Genomic DNA, 24655 nt, shown 5'->3' with positions numbered 1-24655 from the left:
CGCGCAATATTTATACAAGCTCTTGGTATAATTTTCAACTTCCCGCTATGAAAATCAATAATTTTTTAAGATTGGGAAGTTATTGGCTTCATCCTGATTTTTTTTATGCTGTTCTCAAATGTGAAAAGCTAATTTAGCATTTTTTTATCAATTCAATCTTTGCTAGACGACTATATTAAAAATAAAAATAGCACAGAGGTTGTCAATCAATAATCATTACTCATGAGTTTTTGAACCGTATCTTAAGCAGTTCTTAAAGCATGTTCATTTGGATTTTCCAAACTTCAGACACTAATGTGAGATACATTAGATTACTTCAACTGCTTAATTTCAACATTAATTCAAATGTAAGCAATTTCACTGTCAGTACCAGGCACTGAGCATTAAATCTCTAGAAATACAGGATTTAGCATCCGATTCATGACAAAAAAAAAAAAAAAAAAAAAAAAGAAGAATGTAGTTGGATAAATTAAATATCTGAATAAAAAGGGCATTGATGGGATGACTGGACAGAGGAATTTTATAGATATTGTTCTTTTTTTATAGAGTTTTTTACATTGACGTGCCTCCCGTTAAAATTCACCCCATGTTGGGGTGCTCGGCTCTCGTCTCTCTGCTTGAGGGTATGCCGGAGTGGCAGATAATTCTGTTTTAGTTTCGCATTACATTGCAGCGCATGGAGAAATACTCGGTATACGAAGCCTAGTTGGAGTATACCACCCTTCAGTACATAGTGCACAGTACTATATATATATATATATATATATATATATATATATATATATATATATATATATATATATATATATATATATATATATATATATATATATATATAAGTTTTCTATATCTATACATTAACTCGGCTCTTCTCTCGCATTCACTCTCGTATATTCAACCCCTCGAGAAATCTCTCACAACTTGTTTCCTCGTCTACTGCTGTATTCTACTTATACATTTCCACTCTACTTCATGTCTGGGCTGGCTCTCAACTCACTGATTCACAACTCGTCGTCAACATTACTCGGACTTACATTACTTAAGAAAAGAATAAGAAATTTCGCTAATGCAATTTTAAATGCTAATAAGCCATTTTATTCGACAATTGTATAAGACAACATTCCTCTTTATTTTCAACGATAAAGCTATTGATGCAGTCACTTTTGTTAATCTTACTTAACGCCCTTTATTCTTTCATTATCGATGAAAAACATCTCTCTTTTTTACTCTCTACACTTCCGATTGAGATAAAATATTTCAGAACGAGCAGAGAATATTCAAGCTTGGATTAAGGCTAACTATTAATAGAATTCTTGATTGATTTATACGTAAAATAAATTTTACCGTAAATATTCAAAAAAAAAGTTTGTTAAATTTGAAAGTGCATGCCTTGAACGCTCGTGTCACACGTAAATTTTTCAAAGTGGTTAAAATAGACAACAAGTCTTCGCATATAACTTTTATACTTTTTTCAATTTTTGAATAGTTTTACATCAAATGTCAACAGAATAAAAAATGATAATCTACTATACGCTGCGAGAAGAAATTAAAATATGATTTTAATTCTAAGTTAATTACATATAAATTATAAAAAACTCATTTTATTGAGTTTCAATTTTAAGAAAATTGAAAATTGTTTAAAAATCGGAAAGATTTTTGTTTTTACCCTGTTTTCCGAAAAAACGATTTTTCATCAGATCTTGACGTTTTGAGGTCCTAAGAAGCTTCCCTGACTATTCCCGCGATAGTGTCTGTATGTGTGCGTGCGTGTGTGTGTATGTATGTATGTATGTATGTATGTAAATCTCTCATAACTTTTGAACGGCTTGGCCGATTTGATCGCCGTTGGTGTTACTTGAAAGGGTTTGACCAAACTTAGATTTTGATTTCAATTTAGACCGATTCCGACCGGTAGATTTAAAGGAATCTTAAAAAAACTACGAAACAAAATTTATTCAAATTAAAATTTTTTTTGAATAACTTTTAAAGGGCTCAATCGATCAATTCCAAAAACTAATCAACTCTTAACATCAAAAAATCACGTCGATCGCCACCAAGTCGGTCAAAATCGGTTGATTCGTTCGTGAGTTATCGTTGACGAAAGAATTCGAATAAAAGCGTTTTTTTCGAATTACACCGAAACTTCCGGTCTTATCAATTTGTATTTAATAATGTATCATAGAAAATGGGCTCATTCATTCAAAAGTTATTGCGGTTTGAAAATTCAAAAAATAGTGTTTTATTAAACTTCTATCAGTCTTTTGAGCTCGGAGATCTCAAAACTACATAATAATTTTTTTTTTTAGCTCTTCATGTTCGAAAACGTATTAAGCGCAATTTTTAACGCTTAATTCGAAAGTAGCGGGACGTTGCAGGAATGGCCTTTAGGGTCAACCGTTTTCCTAATTTTTTATTCAAATTAAACACTCACTTTCGTTCCGATTCGTAAATCATAAAAAATGAAACAATTAAAGTCTGTATTGCCGGCAGTCAACCAGCGAAACAATTGAATATCGTATCACCTTTCAACCTGTGTATTGCGATGATTGAAAAATCTTATTTTATTTTATTTTATTTTATTTTTTTTTTTTTTTTTGGTTGAAAGCATTAAGCTTTAAATGAAATACTATCTTAGTCTGGGCTTATTGTACAGCACTAAAAATCACTGCTCACTTCCGAAATCAGATAACATGTAATTCATGATGAAAAAAGTAAAGAAAGAGCAGAAAAAAACAAATGAGTGTAATTATTCAACCACCCTCTCAAGAGTGATTTATGCAACGACATTAACAGTTGAGTGGTGCGTTACTGCTTAGTCAGGACATTTGTGACTAGAGAATAGTATTCTCCATACCCCAGTGTCTCGAGTTTTTGCTCGGTCCACTATAAAAGACCGGATATACTCGCTATCAACCAGGGGAAGATGTACAAAAGTTAAATTTGTTAAGGACGTCTTGACATTTCAATTAAATCATTCTATCATGACTTTTTATTTTTGCTCTCTAAGCCATCTGCACGGATAGAAAAATCTAAAAAACAATTGACCCTAATAGCCGGCTCAAAACTTTTTAGTGTTATCGAGCTCTCTCAGATCAAAACATAGTACTTAGTAAACTTATAAAGAATAGTTTTGCTTGTACTCCTTTTTTTATCCATTGCAAATCTTAAAGAAGTTTACATCAATCTTCAATGACAATATAAATAAATTCATCTATAGAATGCGTGAAAGCTTTTTATTACTGTTAAAAGTACATCAGTTATTGACCTTTGGGAAATACTAAAATAGAAAATATCTTTCACCATTGATTTGAAATCAATTTATTGCTTAATATTAACCCAATTAAAATTTCGATAATTTCATTAGTGGCTTTATGTCACTCTTCAAAGTGTAATATTTCGAGAACTCCAATTTGTTATTTAATATAAGTGTCACTGTTAAATTCATAAGGTAATTTCATCGTTATCCGATATTGGCAGTTTTCAATTGAAAAGTCAGCAGATTATTGAACCTTGTTCTTGGTTAATAATACAATAATGTATAGTAATATAATCGTTCATTTGCATAATTTTTTAATAAGGTTTCTAATTATTTAATTAAAATTTATTCATAAAATACAAAATTAAAAGTGATGATTATTTGAGAAATAAATCTTTTAAGAAATCTATAGTTGACTTTCTTCTTTTGCGAAATAAATTAATCTTATTTTTTTAATTATTAACTATTCGAAAATTCTTGAAAAAAATAATTTTTTATCATAACTTTGTAATTTCTGGTTGGATTTTTTTTTCTTATTGAATTCAAGTAATTTTTGATCAAATCTTAATTATCAGAAAAAAGATTTTTTTTTTTAAACTTACACGGAAAAAAGTACAGTTGAAAAATTACATTTCCTACTGTAAAAAAAGACGCTACGGGTAAAAATCTAGAAATATTACAGTTTAAACAGTAATAATTGAGATATTTTTTCTAATAAAATAAGTACAATGAAAAATACTAAACTTTACACTTTCTAATGCATTTTGTACGAAATAGAACTTCGAAATTTCAGTTACTTTTATTTTTTTGATTTTTCGAAGTTGAGAAGTTATAGTTAGTCGAAGAAACTGTAAGAATTACAATTTATTGGTGATTCATTTTTTGTTTTATGAAAATGAACTCATTCTTACATCAAATAATAAAAATTACACTGCGAGCTATTAATTTCCGACAATGCTAAATATTCTGGAAAATATTACAGCTCATACTGTAATTTTTAAAGTATAGAAAAATTACAGTTTGAGTGAGGAACTTTTAAATTTTAGCTAATAAGTTTTATAGTTTATAAAGTATTGTCATAATATGGCGCTACGTTTTCCCGGCAAATGCGTGTCTTTAGCGACGGTCGCAAGCAGGTTCAAACACGTTTTCCGGTAACGCTCAGTTATTTAGTAACGCTATTGTGGATAGTTCAATCTCAGTGGTTGCAGAGTGAGGACATTGTGTTATAGGTTATCTACATCTGTGCTAGTGACAATTAATGTAAGTACATAAATATCTTATTTATATAAATGCATGTTGCCATCAAATTTTCATAGCATCTAATCTATTATTTATAATTATTATGATTATTTTGCAAGTTTAATTATGAAATTATATTAAATTGTGGTTATGTTGAACGTATGTTGTGATTTGTTTTTTTCTTTTTTTTTCAATTTCTGCTTCAAAACATCGATGCTTGGGAATTATTGGTTCTTCTTCAAGGGACACAAACATGAATCAAGAAATACATAATAGTAATTCTACAGCTCCTCCAGAATCCTATTATTTAAACGCATTTAACACGCTATATGCAAATAATGAAAATGATAATTATTTTCATTACCAAAATCAAGTATATGAAGTATTTTAAACACGATTTTTTGGATGTGCTGTCTAAAATAATTATAATATTAACATATTCGTACAATAATTAAAATCTGTTAAATATTAATATTTTACGTGACCATGTTGAATTTAGTCTCTTGATAATTGGAATTTTCCTACAAATTATTTGTCATATTAATTACTATGAGTAAAATTAAATTACTTAATATGCTCATGGCAAAAAAATTACTTCAGTAATCATTAGAATTTTTTTTTTTCAGAATCAAAATCCGCATGGTTTTATTCGCAATCAAGCTACATGAAGTACATCAAGCTTTCCTTCATCTTCTCATACATCTACACAAGCTTCACAGATACAGAGTTCGAACTGTGGAGAATCAGAAAACGAAAGCTCATCAAGCATTTCTTATTTTTGTGACAATAATTAAATTTGTACCATCTTTTTTAGCTTTAAGACAATAAACACTTATGTTCATCTGTATTAATTTTAAAAGTTGTATTTACTCATGTTCTTGACTAGCAACTATATTTTTCTATACTCTTACATTCACTCAATATATTCGTAATATCAATATCTTTACAACAATAATTGAAGAAATTTAAATAATTTATGCTTCATACGATTTTAAAATTGAGAGCTGATACTTTTAATGTTAGAGTGTAAGTAACATCTCTCATTGAATATAAAAGAAATATTAATATATAAAATTTTAAATCTTCTATTTTGTAATTGCAATGATCGTCGTATAGAGTGTAAAATTTAAAAAATACATTCGAAAAATTACAGTGTGAAACAGTAGTTTTTAAAAAAAGATTTAAAGATTGAAAACTTGTTTATTAGACAAGACTACAAAATGATCTGTGTGAAACTGTAATAATTGCTATATCAAAATTTTAATGTAATTTTTACAGTTTCAGAGTAGAAGCGACTCACTGTTATTTGAAACTGTAATAAATCCTAGATAAAAACACAATTTTTCAACTGTTCTTTTTTCCATGTACTTGTATAGCAAAAAAAAATTGATTTTAAGTGTATTATTCAGCTGAGCCCAAAAAGATAAAACGAGTTCCAATTCCCCTACCGTAATCGCTCATGACCTTAGTAGTTTATGCGACTTTAAAACAGACAAAAAAAATTGATTCTTAATGATTTCTTTTTAATTTATAATTAAAAAAAAAGTTGAAAAATAAAGAATACCGATAGCTATGATAAAAGATTAATTGTAAACAATAAAGATTATCGGCAGCTTTTTTTACTGAAAATTTATCTTACTGTGAATACGGAAGCCTTTCATCAACTTCTGCAGCCAAGTGGTACTTACCTAAAACAAAAAAAAAACAATTATTAAACATTGAATAAACGTATAAAATTAGCTGATACAAGCTTGTATTTGAAATACAAAAAAAAATTTTTTTCGTTCCAAGAAGAAAAATTGGTTTGGATTTTGGAATTTTTATTTGATTGAAGATAAAAATCTCTAGCATTTAGATGAACTACAGAATTACTTTTTTTTCTATTTTTCAAAAATTTTCTGTTATTTTCCAAAAAATAATGAAATTCAGTTTCTTAAGGATCTGTTAAGATTTCTAGGCACTTGCCCTGACAAGCCATGTTCTATCCTATATACACATTTGATTGCGTAGATGTTCAAATTTTGGTAATCATATTAACTTTCTGTGTCAGTTTGATGAGCAGAGTTAAAAAATAGCAAAATTTTTTAAAAATTTCGTCATGAAGACAAATGCTGTCGTTAGATTTCTATGAAATCTATTAAAAACACTTTGGTTTTATCCAGGTAATATTGATCTCCATCCAATGACATCATATTTTCAACTCAGAAAAATACCTCTTTCGCTGAAAACTTGTATATTCTCAAGTTGAGAAAAACTTTCTCGAAACAAGAAAGTTTGAATCGCAGTCATCCGGAAAGAAAAATGTGATCCGACCGACCGGGGAGTCGAACCCGGTAGATTTCGATTTCAAGACTCATATCCTGCGTCCAAAGCCATAGAGAGTACATCTACTTTAAAACTTATTAAGACTCCTAAAAGATTCACTTTTTTTTTTACGTTACTTAACTCACGATTCTCATGCCCCCACAACTAATTGAAAGATTAGAATCTTGATACGACTTGAAATGCCTTCATACAACATTTTAATCAAAGTTAGTGTTAAAAACCTCCGACAGATGCCGTATGATCACTGAATCGTCTTCTTAGAAGAGAGTTAGCTTGAAGTGTTGCTTAAATTTAAAAGATCATTATAAGTAATTATGATTCTAATTACAACTTGAAAATTGTCATTCATCATTGCACTTATTATTTCAATTTTTAACTTCCCGCTAAGAAAATTGAAAATTGTTTAAAAATCGGAAAGATTTTTGTTTTTACCCTGTTTTCCGAAAAAACGATTTTTCATCAGATCTTGACGTTTTGAGGTCCTAAGAAGCTTCCCTGACTATTCCCGCGATAGTGTCTGTATGTGTGCGTGCGTGTGTGTGTATGTATGTATGTATGTATGTATGTAAATCTCTCATAACTTTTGAACGGCTTGGCCGATTTGATCGCCGTTGGTGTTACTTGAAAGGGTTTGACCAAACTTAGATTTTGATTTCAATTTAGACCGATTCCGACCGGTAGATTTAAAGGAATCTTAAAAAAACTACGAAACAAAATTTATTCAAATTAAAATTTTTTTTGAATAACTTTTAAAGGGCTCAATCGATCAATTCCAAAAACTAATCAACTCTTAACATCAAAAAATCACGTCGATCGCCACCAAGTCGGTCAAAATCGGTTGATTCGTTCGTGAGTTATCGTTGACGAAAGAATTCGAATAAAAGCGTTTTTTTCGAATTACACCGAAACTTCCGGTCTTATCAATTTGTGTTTGAAAATGTATCATAGAAATTAAAAAACTGCATTGAATGCCGCCAATCGCGTGAAAATCGATTCATTCATTCAAAAGTTATTGCGGTTTCAAAATTCAAAAAATAGTGTTTTATCAAACTTCTATCAGACTTTTAAGCTCGGAGAGCTTAAAACTACATGAAAATTATATTTTTGAGCTTTTCGAGTTCAAAAACGTAATAAGCGCAATTTTGAGCGCTTAATTATGAAAGTAGCGAGAAGTTGCAGGGATGGCCTTCAGGATCAACCGTTTTCCTAATTTTTTTTCATTTTAATACTCGTTGAAAAATTTAATTATGTTAGTAAAGTGAGATTGTAATCATTCCATTTTGCATTCGGTACTTTGACTACAGTAAATTGAAGTTTTATAACAATTAGAATACGTATAGTTAAAAGCAGTAAACATAAAGTGTTGCGTAACATACCGTACTGTTAGCAGAGCAATGCCAAGTTTTTTTCTCAGCATCAGAAATATTGTGAGTGGAAAAATTTTATTCTTTAAGAGTGTCTGAAATTTTTTTTGGGTGCATAGATTAGTGATAGATAGGTTGGTGTTAATGCAACGGATGTAGTGTTACGAATGCCAACGCAATGAAACCGATTGATCGCGCGTGTAATTAAAGGATAGGGTGTACCGCTTGTGATGCGGACAATAATCGACGTAACTGTCCTGGCGGGATGCGGTGACGATGGTTAATGCAAGGGGAAAGAATGTAGTGATGAAGAGAGACCGGAGTATGAGTAAAGCGAGAGAATGAAAAGGATAATCCTTTGGATTATTTCACCAGGGTCTCATAAATTCTCGGGCATGAGTCACACGCGAGGCAGCTAGGATTACCACCGTAAGCCTCATCGTCGGTTGATACGAAAAGTTGGCCCATGTTGTATAGTAAGAATATCTCGCGAAAGTTGAGTAAAAACTCATTTGGATGCTGTGAAATGAGACGTGCCAGGATCCAGACTATTGGGGTTCTACTAAGTTGTCTTTCTCTTCACCCATATTCTGTTCATTCGTAATACTGATCCTGATGCATTAGCAAGGGAAAAAGCACCGCATAAGAATATAAGAGAATGAAAAACCGATGATACCAGTTGGTTCTAGTTTGAGTTGAGTGTACCAGGAGATTCGATCCGTTTCCAGTCGGACGATAGTGAACGCTTCGACGAATCTTTCGGCTTGAATCACCAACAGTGATAGAATAAGAATAAAAAATATAAGAAATAAATGATAAAAAAAGGGGCAGCGAGTGAAAACGATAAAGCGAACTTTCAACTGTATAGCTCTCTCGATACTTGCTATTGAAAGTTGAATGAAATACGAAACGCAAACTACTCTGTGGACTTACTATTTTTTCAAGCGTGATATCGCAAGTAGGAAAATGAGTTTCCAGACATCCAAGTTGTACATAAGTATGGATACAACTTGCTTTTTTCTTCACAATTTGTTCATGCTTTTAATGATTCGAAGAAAGTCTCACAAACTCATCTATAAAACGATTTGTTTTCTGAAAAAATATCCTGGTTAGATCAATGATCAATCTCTTTTTCATTTATCTCTATCTATTATATTTTCTTTCTTGATGTTCCTATGGCAGAAACTAAGATCACTTTCATACAGATTAAAATCTCAGCTATCTTTGAAAAGTATGCTCAAATATCACCATGATTCGATATATTTTGAAACTGTATTCGCAAAAACATAAGTGTTATTCATGTTGTTACTCAAGAGTCAAACTTGATTTTTTTTGATCTAATCAATTTTTCAAAGGTTCAAAGGAATCTGGAGAATTTATTGAATGAAGTAAATTAAGAACGGTTATCCTTCTATTTGTTTGAAAAATATGAGTTAACTCAAACGCGTTCAAGGGGTTACATGGGTTGCCTCCGGGAAAAAATTGGTCTATTATCAACAATTTTTTTTTATTAAATAAATGAAATATTTTATTCAAACATTACTATCTTAAAGATACATGTTTAATAAGGGATTACTGAAATTTTGAAAAAAAAATTTTAAAACTCCGCTAATGTGACGTCATTTTCGGCGAGCCCTCGGAAAAAAGATCCGTCGGCGTAATCAGTAGAACTCCTAGCAGGATCATTTGAAGTGAAAAAAAAAATATGTGCTCTAGTTAAGACTTCAAACTAGGTCTTGAATGAAAGAAAAAAAAATGAAAATTGGATTTTTGGCAGAGGTTTTTTCAAAAAAATTGAAAATTTGGCTAAAACTTCGCGGAATGTTTTTTTTAAATCGTTGTGATTGAAAAAAAAAAATCTTCAGTTCAAGACCTTGTAAATTATATCTCGAAGACCTGTCTAAAATTTCATCAAGATCGGTTGAGTAGTTCTCAAGGAATCGTGGGTACCGTTTTTGGAAACATAGTATTGAGAAAAACGCGTTTAACGTTTTGAGTTTCAATACAACAGCGCCTTGAGCGCGCAACTTTTTAAAATTACATCTCCGAAAATATTGTTCGGATTGATTCGAAACCTTAGGACAATATTCTAGAGATGTAGAATTTAACAAAACATTAAAAAAAAAATCAATTTTTTGAAACCGTGAAACCCATGTAACCCCTTAAGATAGTACTTTACTCTAAGACATAGCCAAAGAATTTTGTGAATTTAAAATGCTTCTATAATATTAATGTTACACTCATAGGATAATGTGAATGGACGTACATCAAGAAAACACTCGAAATAAACCATCTAATATTTTATAAAAAATTATTTTATGTTACTACATTATTAAAACTTTTGTGAGCCTCCGGATAGCTGTAAGTTCCTTTTTTTTGTATTCAGTCACGATAATTCCCAAAAAAATTGATGGATTAAAACCAGGCTCCTTTTTTTATTAGCTTTAAAATTATAGCAACTGGTTTTCTTCAGATGACAGTAAAATTCGGTGTCATTTAATTATTATGAATAAGAAACTAAAATCGACCGGTTTTTAGTATATTTGTATATACGTAAATAAAGATTAACCTTAAGCCACGCATGGGCGCTGTGCCATTTGTTCAGTCAGGTTTGGGCTGTATTTATCTTATCTTGGATAAAAACGTCGCGAAATATTTGAATCTAAAAATGTTTTTTTAATTTTTTAACGCTCTTGTGATATGAAATTTTTCTCAGTGAGAAATTCCGCGACTAAGTGCTTGCTCTGATCAATTTAGATAAAGCCACATCCGCCCTAATGTTTTCTGATATGACCTGGTATTTTCATATCTAGCGTGATATGACCAATATTGATTTCAAGACACACCAAAAATTATTCAAACAGATGTATGAATGTCATCCAAACCCTCGTTGTGTCATGGCAAAATCACATCATCGTTTCTTGGAATCCATCCAAGACAAATTTCACCGCTTGGATGATGGTGGGATCATAATGCAACGAAGTGAATCGTCACGAGTTGTTGAGTAGATTTGTTAAAATATGTCTACGGAAAGTGATAACGATAACACTTCAAAGTAAAAAATACGATATGCATTGACGTATTGGAATGTACGGAACATAAATTGTATATGCATCGATATATGAACGAACTTATGCGGATCTGTATAATGTAGGTCTCAAATGTATTGGATACATGCTCTGTGATGATGTCAGTGATTCTGTCGCGCTTTAAGCTCCCAAGGGTCACGTTTACCTATATCCAAGGACGCATTATGCTCGAGTGACGCACTCCTAGTCTGCATAACTGCAGTCCCAGTGCGATTTACTCTCCTGTGGAGGCTGCTGCTCGTCCATCACTCCATGTCAAGCTGGGATCTCGAGGGTTCCTGTCTTTTGCGCCCTTTTAAAGACCCCATTTTAATTTAAACTGTCTTATCAATCTATTCTTCCTTTTCATTACCATTATTATACATTTTCCTGCTGAAAATTTATGCGTAGAAGATGAAATGATTCAGAAGATTGGATAAAATCAAAATGCTATTGATCACGGCGTGTGAATTTAATGTGACATTGTATTATAAAGAAATTCAAGGAAATTTAATGACATTTCGCTTTTCCGAGGATAAGCTTTAAAAACACACTATAAAAAAATACTTTAGGGGTTTAAGCTCAGCAAAGTTTGGAGAATCCACTAATAAACGCTTCATGACACTCATTCAATTTTTAACATAAAAATCATTCGTAGTACTGACTTCAAATAAAAGCGCATCGATTAAGTTTTCGTATCACATGGATAATTTAAAGAATTTTATTTCCATTTTAGATTTAAGTATTACGCGGCATTTTTGTCGCAGATGAAACGAATACGACACAAGTACAATATTAAATGCAAGACTTAAGGCTTATTTACATATATATGGATGAATCAAAGACCAGTCGATATGATTTTTTTATTCATTATCATTAAACGACTTTTTTAAAGCTAATAAAAAAAACTTCCTGGTTTTAATCAATCAATTTTCACGATAATTATCATAATTGCATACAAACAAAAATTAAACTAAGAAATGATTCGCGAGAAAGTTTAAAATGGATTATTTAGTATGTTTTCTTACTTTACTTCTACTCATACTATCATACAAGTGCAATATGGTAATGATTAATTCAAACACTATTTTGACTCATTAATTATGCTCATACTTTCATTATAAGCTGCATTAGTCGCAGTGCATGCACCTCAGCTATTTCATCTAAGTAGAGAACGCCGCGGAATATTCGAATCTAAAATTAAGCCACTACTTATTTAACTATTAATCTGACACTAATGCTTACATGTACATACTTTTATAATTGCGCGCCTCATAAGCGAAGTGGATAAGGTAGCGCTGTACTCTCACCTTACAAAAATCAAGTGATTTTTTTAACTAAAATTGTCTCTATTTATTTTCTATCGCAATTGTAGAATAATATTTACGCATTAATGTCATGGAAAAACACTAATTTCAGCTTTTGTAATATTTATAAAATAATAATAAATAAAAAAAAAATGTTTAAAAAAATTTTTTTCGTGGACGTCCGTGTGTCTGATGTATGTATGAAAATTGGAGTGGTCACGATAACTGCCGAAAAACTTAATTGTCTAATTCAATGTAGTTTAAATATAATTAGAAATAAACTAAAATCTACTTATCGTTTCTGTATCTATATCTATGTTAATAAGGTTCGTTTACCATACATGCGCAGTACCTTTCTTTTCTGGGTGGACAATGACACTAAAGACTTAAAAGTATTTGTATTTTATTTTAATCAATTTTATTATGAAAAATGAGATTATGAGGTGTGTACTTTTGGATTTTCCAAACTTTTTTGTACTATAGACTTATTAAGTTTTTGTTCTATCTCTTTCCTTAAAAGAAAATGAATTTTTATTTTATACTTTAAGAGTCAACGATACAATCTAATTTTCATTAAAAATTGAATGAACATTCTGGAATTATTCTTTCATTATTGCCAAAAAGTAATAATAAAAGTTTGTAGTGACTGTAAACAAATTTTCAGATCATTAAATTTTCAAGGAACGTTAGAACGTAGTTTTAATCTTCTGATATCTAAAGTCGGTGTTCATTATAAATACAAACTTACTGACTAGACTCTCCGTTAATATAATCATAATTTATATTTAACACCGCGTGCATTATCCGGATGATATTTTTTAATTATAATAATAATCTTATTTATATGTATCGTTATATTTATTTTAAAAATATAATTTAACATCAGAATAATTCTGAGGGAGAAAATAAGCAGCTGCTTTAAAAGTAAAGTATAGAGTTAAGTATACAATAATAAGAATTTAATTTAACAGATATTCAGAGAGGGTAAAAACTGTAGACTAAGATTTCTTTTTTGCGAGTAAAGCTTCCATTAGACATTTGTTTGTAAACATAAACTCGCTTTATCGCAAGCCAAGCACTTTGCTTAGTTATAGCGACAAGGGGCCACTATGTATTATATAGCCAAGCCGAGTCTGGTACGAGAGAATAAGAGGGAAGATTCAGTAAGATGAGGATTGTCTTTCTAAGTAGGCTGGCAAGTAGAATCTTAATAAATCACAAGAGGGAATATCTACATGCATACTATCTAAGCGCTGTGCGATAAATGAGAAGATAATAACGAGAAAAGTTTAATCCCATTGAGAAAATATGAACGCATATATATATATATATATAATTTTACAGAAATATCTATTGTCATTATCACTTTGTCTTTCACATATGGAAAAAAAAAAAATCCATACAGATAACATGACAGGCAGTCTACACAGGAAATCTGATCATGTCATAATTGTCAAAGTGATCGGATGGAAAGTAATAAAACACCGTTATCACGTGATATCATGTGTACAAGTATCTCTCGTGCAATTCAGTCCTCTCGTTAATAATGATATACCTATACCAAGTCTCCATCACATCCCGTTCCAATCGCTCAATCTAGCTGTGGATCCACTCGATGCATACACGACTGTTAACTAGTTTAATTACACCCCTTGAAAAGATTTTTAAATGTGGCTATGTATAGCCGATTTCCATACCTGACTCATATATAAAACAAGATCTGATCATAGTTGGACATAAAAAACCAAAAAATATATTACTATAATTTTCAATTTTTTTTTAGAAATATGTACGTCCCTCAAGATGTCATATTGTACGAAAATTAATTTAGTTAATTAATAATAACTTTGTTTTTTATAGAAATCTGAAACACGGTTGACCCTGCAGTCCATCCCTGGAACTTTCCGCAATATGCGAGCTTAAAACGATCGAAAAATGATTAATGTCGAAGTTTTGAGCTTTTCCAGCTCAAATACACAACTTTTAAACTTTCTCAAGCTCGAAAATCTTATGGTTGTTTGTTAGAGTTAATATTAAGATTTATTTTAGCGAAGACTTACAGAGGATAACGTCACTGTATTTAGTATACCTGAATATGTATAGTATACAGTTCGCTGTAGAGTCCTGTATTCAGTATACCTGGTAATGTTTCCACTATCCCTTGACATTTAATGAAGTAGTGGGAGTATACTGAGTACTAAGAGTACCAGATGTGACTAATAATTTTTCTGTTATAGTTAGTCGAGCTGAACTCTTCCACCATCAAATGTCGATCGTCCAGACTTAGAGTTATTTAAGTGCAAATAATTTAGCATTTTATGTCTGTCAATTTAACCTCATTTAATATTGTTTGTTTAGTTAAATTCAGTGTGTAACTAATTTGATATCAATTAATATACTTATTTTTCTTTTGTATCAATAAACAATAATTAAACAATACCTGAGTAGTTATTTCTAACATTGTTGGAATTGTTTTTGATGAGGTTTGTCGCATAAGACCTAGTTTTTTGAGCACAAAAAGATTACTTCAACTCTATCAATCGATCGGACGTGAAATTTTGAAGTTATGTTGAAAAAAAAACCCTAGGAATTTATTAAAATTAAATATTTCACGAGTTATTTGTCTAACTTTAACGATATTGGTAGTGTTCATCGTACATTTTCAAGCACTATAGCGAGAAGTTGAAAAATGTAAATTATTGATTGTGTAATAGTATTTTCAGTCTGAAGTATTTTCAGTCGATCGATCGATCATTTTTCCCTCTATGTAGGGGTGATTTTTATTATGTTTATGTGTATGTTATAATTATTAAATGCTACTTAATATACAAAATCAAAAATTAGCTTTCTAGGTGATAGTAGAACACACCTATAAGTTTCGCGCTTAAGACATGCAATAGTCGTTCTAAATATATCAAATTATAGCAGACAAGATATGCTTGGTGCAATACATTACCGTGTCTCTAGGTATTAATTTTATCCATTCTTTATATCAATTTAGAATGTACGTGAGAATGATCGTAAAAAATTTGTTTAGGATTCAGGAGATTAACAAAGTATGTACTTTGATAGAAAAACAAAAAAAAAAATGAAAAATAAAATCAAAAGCCAATACCAATACAATACGTAGAAATCAATATTATTTATCGCAAAGGATTATCACATTCACATTAAATGAAATTGTATTAAATGCATTGAATGAAAAATTTTATATAGAAATCGTTCTTTTATTCACTGCATTTCTATTATTTACTGTCAGTTGTCACATATGTAAATATCAGTAATTTTCTGTCCTGTATACATCAAGCTTCCCGAGAGATAAATAGTCGAATAAAAAATTAATTATTGATAAGCATACAAAAGAATTTGTAGCTACTGATATGTATTTATTTGTTACGAATGTGCTGATAAATTTATCATTTGCATTTGGCTTGAGGCTTTTTTACGGCTTACAAAAAGATTTCCAGGGGTTATGAGTTTAAAATTATCTTAATATATGGAGCATCAGTAAAGAGCCCAAGGCTTTTATGACAGACGGAATTTGTATGTTTTTAAGAGATGAAAGTCGAATTCACAGGTACTGTAGAAAATAAAAAAAGTAAAAATGTTTTACATGCAAAGAGCGTGTAGATTATTGGGCTAGACACACATTTTTACTTTTTATTTTTATCTTTTTACATATATTTGTACAGAGAAAGAGAGAGAGAGAGTGAGGAGGAGAGTATATGTAAGTAATTCGACATTTTCCACAGTTCCATTTAAAAAAACACGCGTCTTGAAAGTAAAGTGTATGTCGGCGGATAAGAGACGACGAAATAGGGGAGAAAGACCATAAGAAAATTCCCTAGAGACTATTCCCTCTTATGTATGTATATAGATGAACATAAACTACATTCATGTGCGGCTCACGCGTGAGACCTGCTATATTTTTTTTTTTTTTTTTGTTATTTACTCGTATGACAGTAGTCATACGAACAATTTTCTGTATTGGAATATATACCTTGAAACACTTACTAAAGTGAAAAACTTAAAAATGACATAGGGGTTGTAAAATTTAATATAAAACATGACTATTTCGAACTGTAAATAAATTTTAACATTCTCACGTACAACCACCAGCGAATAACAGGTATAAATAATACAATATACATCTATAGCATCCATTTCATTGATGGAATAAATTGCATTTGAATAAAAAAAATCGAAAACTCCAAATAGCACGCTGTTACTACTGAAGTTATTATAAAAAATAAATAAAATAGATTGACAATAATTAACGAAAAGAGTGTTGAATATTATTGATTGAAAAAAATCTGGAAAACGATTGACCCTAAAGGCCATCCCTGTAACTTCTCGCTAATTCTATATCTAAGCGCTTAAAATTGCACTTTTATGACGTTTTTGAGATCTTCAAGCTCGAAAATATATCTTATCGGTTATTTTGAAATCTCTGAGCTCAAAGAAATAGCTTATCTATTTGGGTGGGTCAAAAAAATCAACTATTTTTTTTTTTACAATTAATACGGAAAAATGGCTTACTAGGCACCTTAAAAAAATTCTCACCAAATATGAACTCTTAATTTTAATAGGAAGATCCTCCGCGTCGCAGTTTTTCATTTTTTTCTCAGTCCAATAGAAAAAAATTCATTCCTCATCATTAATTGGTCGTACAGAAAAAATTTTTTTAAGAATTTTATAGGAAATTTAATGGTCTACAAAAAACGTATCTTATGTTTTTTCCGTAAACCTCACCATTTCACTAATATTGAAGATTCAAGATTGATTATTTTAAGTCAAATGTCACTTTTGTTTATGAATTTTATAACTCGACAAGAAATGGCTATTATTGAATGGGCAATAGAAATTTTTGTAGCAAATTAACTGCTATATAAAAATGGTATCTTATGTTTTGGCGATTAAATTAATCGTTCAAAAGATATTCATCATCAAACTTTCATGTATATCGATTTTAAGAGTTTTTGATTAAATAATCGAAAAATTTCAATTTAATCTATCAGTTTTGAGAAAATTTACACGAAAAAATTTTTTTCATCAACTGAGAAACTTCAAAATGTTTTTCAAGCTTTTTTTATGTGTAAGTATTTTTATCTACATTTAAAAAAATAAATTGTACATTATTTATCGCTTAGTTAATTATTTATCAATAAAAAAGCAAAGTTTTCATTATAAATATATTATGATTTCAGTTTTAGAGAAAAAATGTCCAATTAGTTATAAGAAAGTTTTTATTTCAATTTTCAACTGAGCTATTTATTTTCAAACAATTTTTTGTTGCAAGTAGGGTAGTTTTTTCGATGCTCTTTCACAACTTGTAATAAAAATTGAAATTGCTCTTCGTCTTTCGTTAAGCATTGGTTATATTCACTTAATAATGCGACACCTCGCTCTGCCACATCATTAACAACTTTCAATTGTGCGAAAAATTCTTTATTTTCATTATAACTCTCATCAGTAGACCATAAATCAATATTTTTGTCAAGAAAATCATACGGCAGATCAAAGATCTCAAAAAGTTTTAATGACTTCTTAGAAACAGTCACTTATATTTTTTTGCAGAATTAAATGTAAATTTTTTCTATCAATAATAAATCTTCTTGCTTTAGAATCTGTACCTTCGCGAGTCTTAACAGCTTCGACAATATTCTTCTTTATGTTTAATGGAACGGTATCATCAAAAAGTGATAAAATAGCAAGTTCATCACTTAAGTACCATAAATGTGAAGTCATTTTTTCACATGTAGCCAAGGAAATTAAAGAATTAATTTTACTGTACTCAATTAAATTTTTCATAAACTCTAAGTCGTGATTAGCAGCAGAAGTCGCAGAAGTTGATGAAAACCAAGCTTTTACATACACCATAACTATGAAAATACAAAATTGTCGAAGACCATCTAATTCTTTCTTAGAAAGGTCAAATTCATCTCTAAAAATAAACATTTTTAGGCAATAAATTGCCTTTGCCATCCATCTTGCATGATGAACTGCACCAGGACGCTTGGAGAAAGCTTGCTCTCGTGGCATTTCTCCCAGAAAAATTAATGACAATTCCAATATTTCTTTATAGTCATCTCGGGGTTGCGATAACTACCAAAAGTAATCAATTATTCGTAAAAAATCAAAAATTATCCTCTACACTTAAAATTGTATTTAAATAATACCTGTAAGTATCGCTTAATAAATGAAGATAGATTATTTTTTCATTCGTAATAATATTAGCAACAATACTATCTTCAACACCAGATTTATACTTCGTTTTATCGAATGTGTCCCAAAATTTTTAAATCTGCCAAATATTGGAACATTTGGTCCGGATGATACTGGCCAATAGACTTCGAATGCACTCCTTAAAATGATCTCATAAATATGATGGCGACATGGTAACCAAATTAATTCTTTTCCTAAGGCCTTTTCAATTTCTTTACATGTACCATGATGGATTCCTGTATAGTAAAAATAGATAATTACACTTTAAGTTCTGTATTTAATAAAAATTGTAACGCATATTTAAAATCTATAAATAAATAAAGAATTATAACTAATGGGCACGTATCGAAAATTTAATTAATGTATGAAAACAATTCAACTAGAACGATGAAAATAAAATTTTCTTTTAAATATTTTATCATTGATTAGTTACCCGTATTAACCGCAGTCGTATCAAAACACATCGCCTTGATGTAACTAATAATACCCCATTGATTTAACGTTGACAAGATGGTTGCTGTTTGATTTTCTGCCGATTAACTATTCATTTTTGGAACTCCAAGTAACTGCTCAGTACCAAAAGCAGTCAAAATAATCGGTAATCGATCCACAAATTTCGATTCAGAAATGTCATTCAGTATTTTCCCATCCCAATGCACGACATATTTATCGTGAGCTTTGAAGTTATCTTTTAGTCCTATAGCAATGTCTTTTCGTAAGAGTATGCCAGTTCGTTGAATTGTTCGATAACTAAGAGTTGTATCTTCTACATTAACACCAACACTTGATAGAACTGGAGCAATAATGAATATCGCATTTCTACTACTAACATTAGCTCTGTCGAGTGCTGAGATAAGCTCTGGAGTTAGAATATTTATTTTTGCTCGTGTTGTCGGTATTTGAGGCACATACTCTAAATCTGAACCGAAATTTGTAGCTTGACTTAATGTAAGGGTTGAAGATGACTCTGATTCCTCACTTCGAACAATCTCATGGCTGGTTGAGGGTTGATTCAAATCTAAAATAAGCGTTGTTATTTAATTAATGGAAGCAAAAATATGGAACTCATTCATTTTGACATCAAATAAGGAACACAAAGAGTTTTTATTTATCATCTACGAACATATTGACATTTATGATATAATTAATTAGAAAAACAATAATATACTTTATTATTCATAATTTATAATCAATTTAATTTATTTTCAATTCTGATTAAAATTTATAATAATTAAATGTTGTAAATACTCACGACTTTCATCTACTTCCATCGTATTCATAGTACGGTTTAATTTATTTGGGTTATTTGAAAGAATTTCTTTCCGGGTATCAGTTTTTGATTTGAATATAGTTCACGAATATCATTATCAAGCAGTTTTATTGATTTATGATCTACAATATCAAATAATGCTTTAATTTCATTCTGAAATATTATTACATTTTTGTTTTGGGCTGATGATTTTTTCGCACAAAAGATTTTTGCAATTTCAACCATCGGTTATGATAGCGAAGAATTTTTGTATTACATTAGTTGATCCACTAGTCGGAATCTGGTTGTTTTTCCATAGTTCAATAACTTGATCAGTTGCGCTTTTAGCACTTTGTTTGATAGAACATTTTAACACTTTGAGCTGATAAAAAAAACACTCATAACCTCTTTCACTGTTGGCAACTTACGTTCTGAAATTTTTTGCATGGGTTTTCCGATCAAATGAATTTCCTTATCCATATTTTCGATAAATATATAAATTTATGTAGTGACCGCAAAATTTGTAAATATTTAATCGTTTTATCACATATACAAGATCATAACTTGTGGAAACACTAGAAATGCTGTAGAAAATGTAAACAAATAAAAACAATATAACTATAAAGAAAAATGTAGGTGGCGCTAGTTCACAAGGGAAACAGAGTAAATAGAATACAAAACAAAAATTCTCTACAGAAGAAATTTTTCCAAGGACAATATACAGCTGTAGTGGAAAAATTTTTTAAGACGTTTTGAAGACGTTATAAAAAAACAACATGATCGTGATTTCTAATGATGAAAAATAAAAAGTTTGGAATTATTGAATAAAAATTTTGAAAACAAAATTCAAATAATACTTACATTAAAGACAAAAAATGAAATTTTCTCAAAACTGATAGATTAAATTGAAATTTTTCGATTATTTAATCAAAAACTCTTAAAATCGATATACATGAAAGTTTGATGATGAATATCTTTTGAACGATTAATTTAATCGCCAAAACATAAGATACCATTTTTATATAGCAGTTAATTTGCTACAAAAATTTCTATTGCCCATTCAATAATAGCCATTTCTTGTCGAGTTATATAATTCATAAACAAAAGTGACATTTGACTTAAAATAATCAATCTTAAATCTTCAATATTAGTGAAATGGTGAGGTTTACGGAAAAAACATAAGATACCTTTTTTGTAGAGCATTAAATTTCCTATAAAATTCTTAAAAAAATTTTTTTTGTACGACCAATTAATGATGAGGAATGAATTTTTTTCTATTGGACTGAGAAAAAAATGAAAAACTGCGACGCGGAGGATCTTCCTATTAAAATTAAGAGTTCATATTTGGTGAGAATTTTTTTAAGGTGCCTAGTAAGCCATTTTTCCGTATTAATTGTAAAAAAAAAAATAGTTGATTTTTTTGACCCACCCTATTATCTATGCTTTTGAGCTCTTCGAGCTCTAAAGTCTGATAGAAGTTTGATAAAACACGATTTTTTTAATTATCAAACTGCAATAACTTTTGAATGAATGAACCGATTTTCAAATGGTTGGCGGCAATCAACGCAGTTTTTTATGTCTCATGAAGAATTTTGAAGTTTGGATTGATCAAATCGAAAATTTCGGAGTACTTCCGAAAAAAACACTTTTTTTGGTTTTCTTTCGTTCACGATATCTCTTGAACGAATATCAGCAGCAATCAACGTGGTTTTTCACGGTTAAGAGCTGATTAGTTTTTGGAGATGATCGATCAAGCCGTTTAAAAGTTATTCCAAAAAAACCACTTGAAAAAAGAATTTTTTTTTACATTTTTTCAAGGTTTTTTTTAGATTTCTCTAAATTTATTTTTCCGAATCATTCCGAATTAAATTCAAAATCAAAATCTAAATTCAACACACACACACACACACACACACACACACACACACACACACACACACACAGGCATAGTGACATCCTCGTGGGGATAGTCAGGAAAGCTTCCTGTGACCTTCAAACGTCGAGATCTGATGAAAACTCGATTTTTGCAAAACGGGGTAAAACCAATAACTTCCCAATTTTTGAAAATTTTCAATTTTCTTAGCGGGAAGTTAAAAATTATAAAAAAACTTAACTTCACACCATGATCAATGAAAACAAATTTTTTTTAGGTAAATTAGCAACTAATTGATTTAAAAAAAATTTAATGAGCTCAGCATAACGCAAGATAATTTTTTTTGCAAAAAAAAAAATTTGAACCTGTTAAAAAAAATAGTCCATTTAATATTTGTCGATAGTTATCACAATCCTTGTACGAAAAATTGTCAATTGATATGAGCAATCGTTTGTGATAAATTTGTATTGTCTTATTCGTTTGTAGATAAATTTATCATAAATTGCTAAAAAAATGATCACTGACAAATAATCTATATGATTTTATCATTTTTCATCTATTTTCGTCGACTCGAAATAGTACCGACATGTTTTTATATCACTAATTGACGGCAAGTTACGATTGGATAATAAAACACTACTAGCATTGACGCTAGTGGCGTTCCAAATAAATTTTATTGTGGTTTAATTTACAAATGTGAATGCATTGGCGTAAAATATGTTACCTTGCCATTATCACATTGAATTAACTTTGATGCGGGAGTATAAACTATGATTTTCATGGCTACTGAACAGTTTCAATGGTACGCACACGTGTTTTCTACAGCAAACTTTAATATAGTAAAGTGGTGATTGTAAATATGAATATATGTCGGGATCGGTACGTCCTATAAACCGAGAATGAAAATTTATACGGTCGCTATTATTTACCGAAAGTGCATTGATGCACAATTCCGATCGATTCAATTCTCTAATTCAAGAATGATCATGTGCACGGTTCGATAAACATTAGTCTCTCATAATGCGGCAGATAGTATGTAATTTATCTGCACATTTGCTTGAAAATCAAAAAAGGATAAGGGTAGCTGGTTCGTAGAATTACTTGTCGATCGTCGAACGGAAGTACCGCTGTGGAATTTATAGCTGGAGTACCTTCGCAACTAGACTTTATCGTTTATCAATAATTTCGAAAGACTCGAGACTGGAGACAAGAGTTGTGCTGATCTCAAACTCTAATAAAAATCATTCCAACTATTAGGCCAAATTAAAATAAAATAACGGAAGAATTTCAATAAGGAATGCTGAGCCTAAAATTCCAATTAAGCGAGTCACAGCAGGAAGGGTTTAAATGTGTCCAGACGGCTCAGCGACTCAGTGACCTTTTGGTGGAAAGATAGATATGCTGTGCAGTGAACATTAATAAATTATTTCACTCTACTCGGTCATCAGACCACGTGACGTCATGAATATTTTATTATTACAAGGAAAATACAGACAGTGACGTTATCCAGTCGTTAGCCCTGGTCCCTTCTCTGCCGACTCCTTTATACCAGTAACTTCTCCTTGAATTGTTGACCTCAATTGTCTACGCTGGCACCTTTTTAATCACATTTTTTATGCATCAAGTGAAAACTCTATAGACTGACGACCCTTAAAAATAAATTTGCTTTGCCAACAAGTATATCTCGGCTTTTTATTCATTTTTATTCTCACTTATCACGTTAATAAGAGTCCGGATTAAAATATTTACTCTATATTTTATTCAGTAAATAAACTTGGCTGAATCAGAAGGTAGGAAATTTTTTATTTACTATCAGTGAAAGATAATTTGATATTTTATAAAAAATTTATATAATTTAAAAAAAATTCTAAAACAAATTCAATAAGCGTATGCTTTAAGCACCTATCATACACAAATTAATCAAGATAAAATTTGAATTAACTATAAGATTTCATTGTTATCAATACTATTCTCAATTTGTTGATGATTCCATATTAAATTCTGATAGAAAAAAATAATTTTATGTATAATAGTATTTTTAGTACACAGAAAAAAAGGTTCATTTGAGCCAAGAAAATATTTTTCTTCCTAATTATTTTCTTGAGCGAAAAAAAATTTTTTTTGACACAAGAAATTTCACTTATTTCAACAAATTAATTCTCTTGCTTTAAGAAATACATATCTTGATCCAAGAAAATTTATTTAAGTCAAGAAAATCTTCTTGTTTCGAGAAAAATCAGCCTCTTGCTCCAAAAAATTTTGTTATTGATAGAAGTAAATTTTTTTGTCTTGAGAAAATTTTTTTCTTGCTCCAAAAAATTAAATATCTTGATAGTAAATTTTCTTTAATATTTTTATTGACTAACATGTCAAATTGGAAGATCAAATAATATTGAATAATTTTTTTTCATCCAATATTTCTAATTGATCGCTAAAATAAAATAAAATCGGCATCAAATATTCAAGAGAAAAATTTTCTCAAGGTGAGAAAAAATTTTTTTTAGCTAAAGTAGGTGGCGCTCTTACCCTGAAGTATCTAAAAATCTTGTTCAAATATAAAAATATATTGTATCAAGTATTTTCGATAATTTGAATTAAGAAAAAATTACTTTCACAAAGAATAGAATTTCAAGAAAAATTCTTACTTCGGCCAACACAACTTCGGTCTTTCTTCAAGTACCCGAAAATTTTCTTGAGCCAAGAATTTTGTTCTCTAGTCAAGAAATTTTTCTTTCAGTGTAGAAAT

General features: G+C 30.1%; 1 protein-coding gene across 3 annotated transcripts in view; it reads right to left on the bottom strand.

Annotated features, from left to right (window-relative positions):
• Sli (slit guidance ligand) overlaps positions 1-24655 on the bottom strand; it is a 303228-nt gene that overhangs the window by 128397 nt on the left and 150176 nt on the right. The window contains exon 3 of one of the 3 annotated variants that reach the window (XM_074240536.1): positions 6138-6186. The exons of the other annotated variants lie outside the window; for them this stretch is intronic. Within the exon in view, the coding sequence (XP_074096637.1) occupies positions 6138-6186 (49 nt within the window). The remainder of the gene's footprint in view (positions 1-6137; positions 6187-24655) is intronic. 3 annotated transcript variants of the gene reach the window in all.

The sequence above is a fragment of the Cotesia typhae genome, unplaced genomic scaffold (genome assembly GCF_013202065.1).
Source record: "Cotesia typhae breed Kobodo isofemale line unplaced genomic scaffold, CoteBio_Ctyphae contig_27, whole genome shotgun sequence".
In the NCBI taxonomy this organism is placed as follows: domain Eukaryota; kingdom Metazoa; phylum Arthropoda; class Insecta; order Hymenoptera; family Braconidae; genus Cotesia; species Cotesia typhae.
This window is presented reverse-complemented; position numbering and strand designations above follow the sequence as displayed.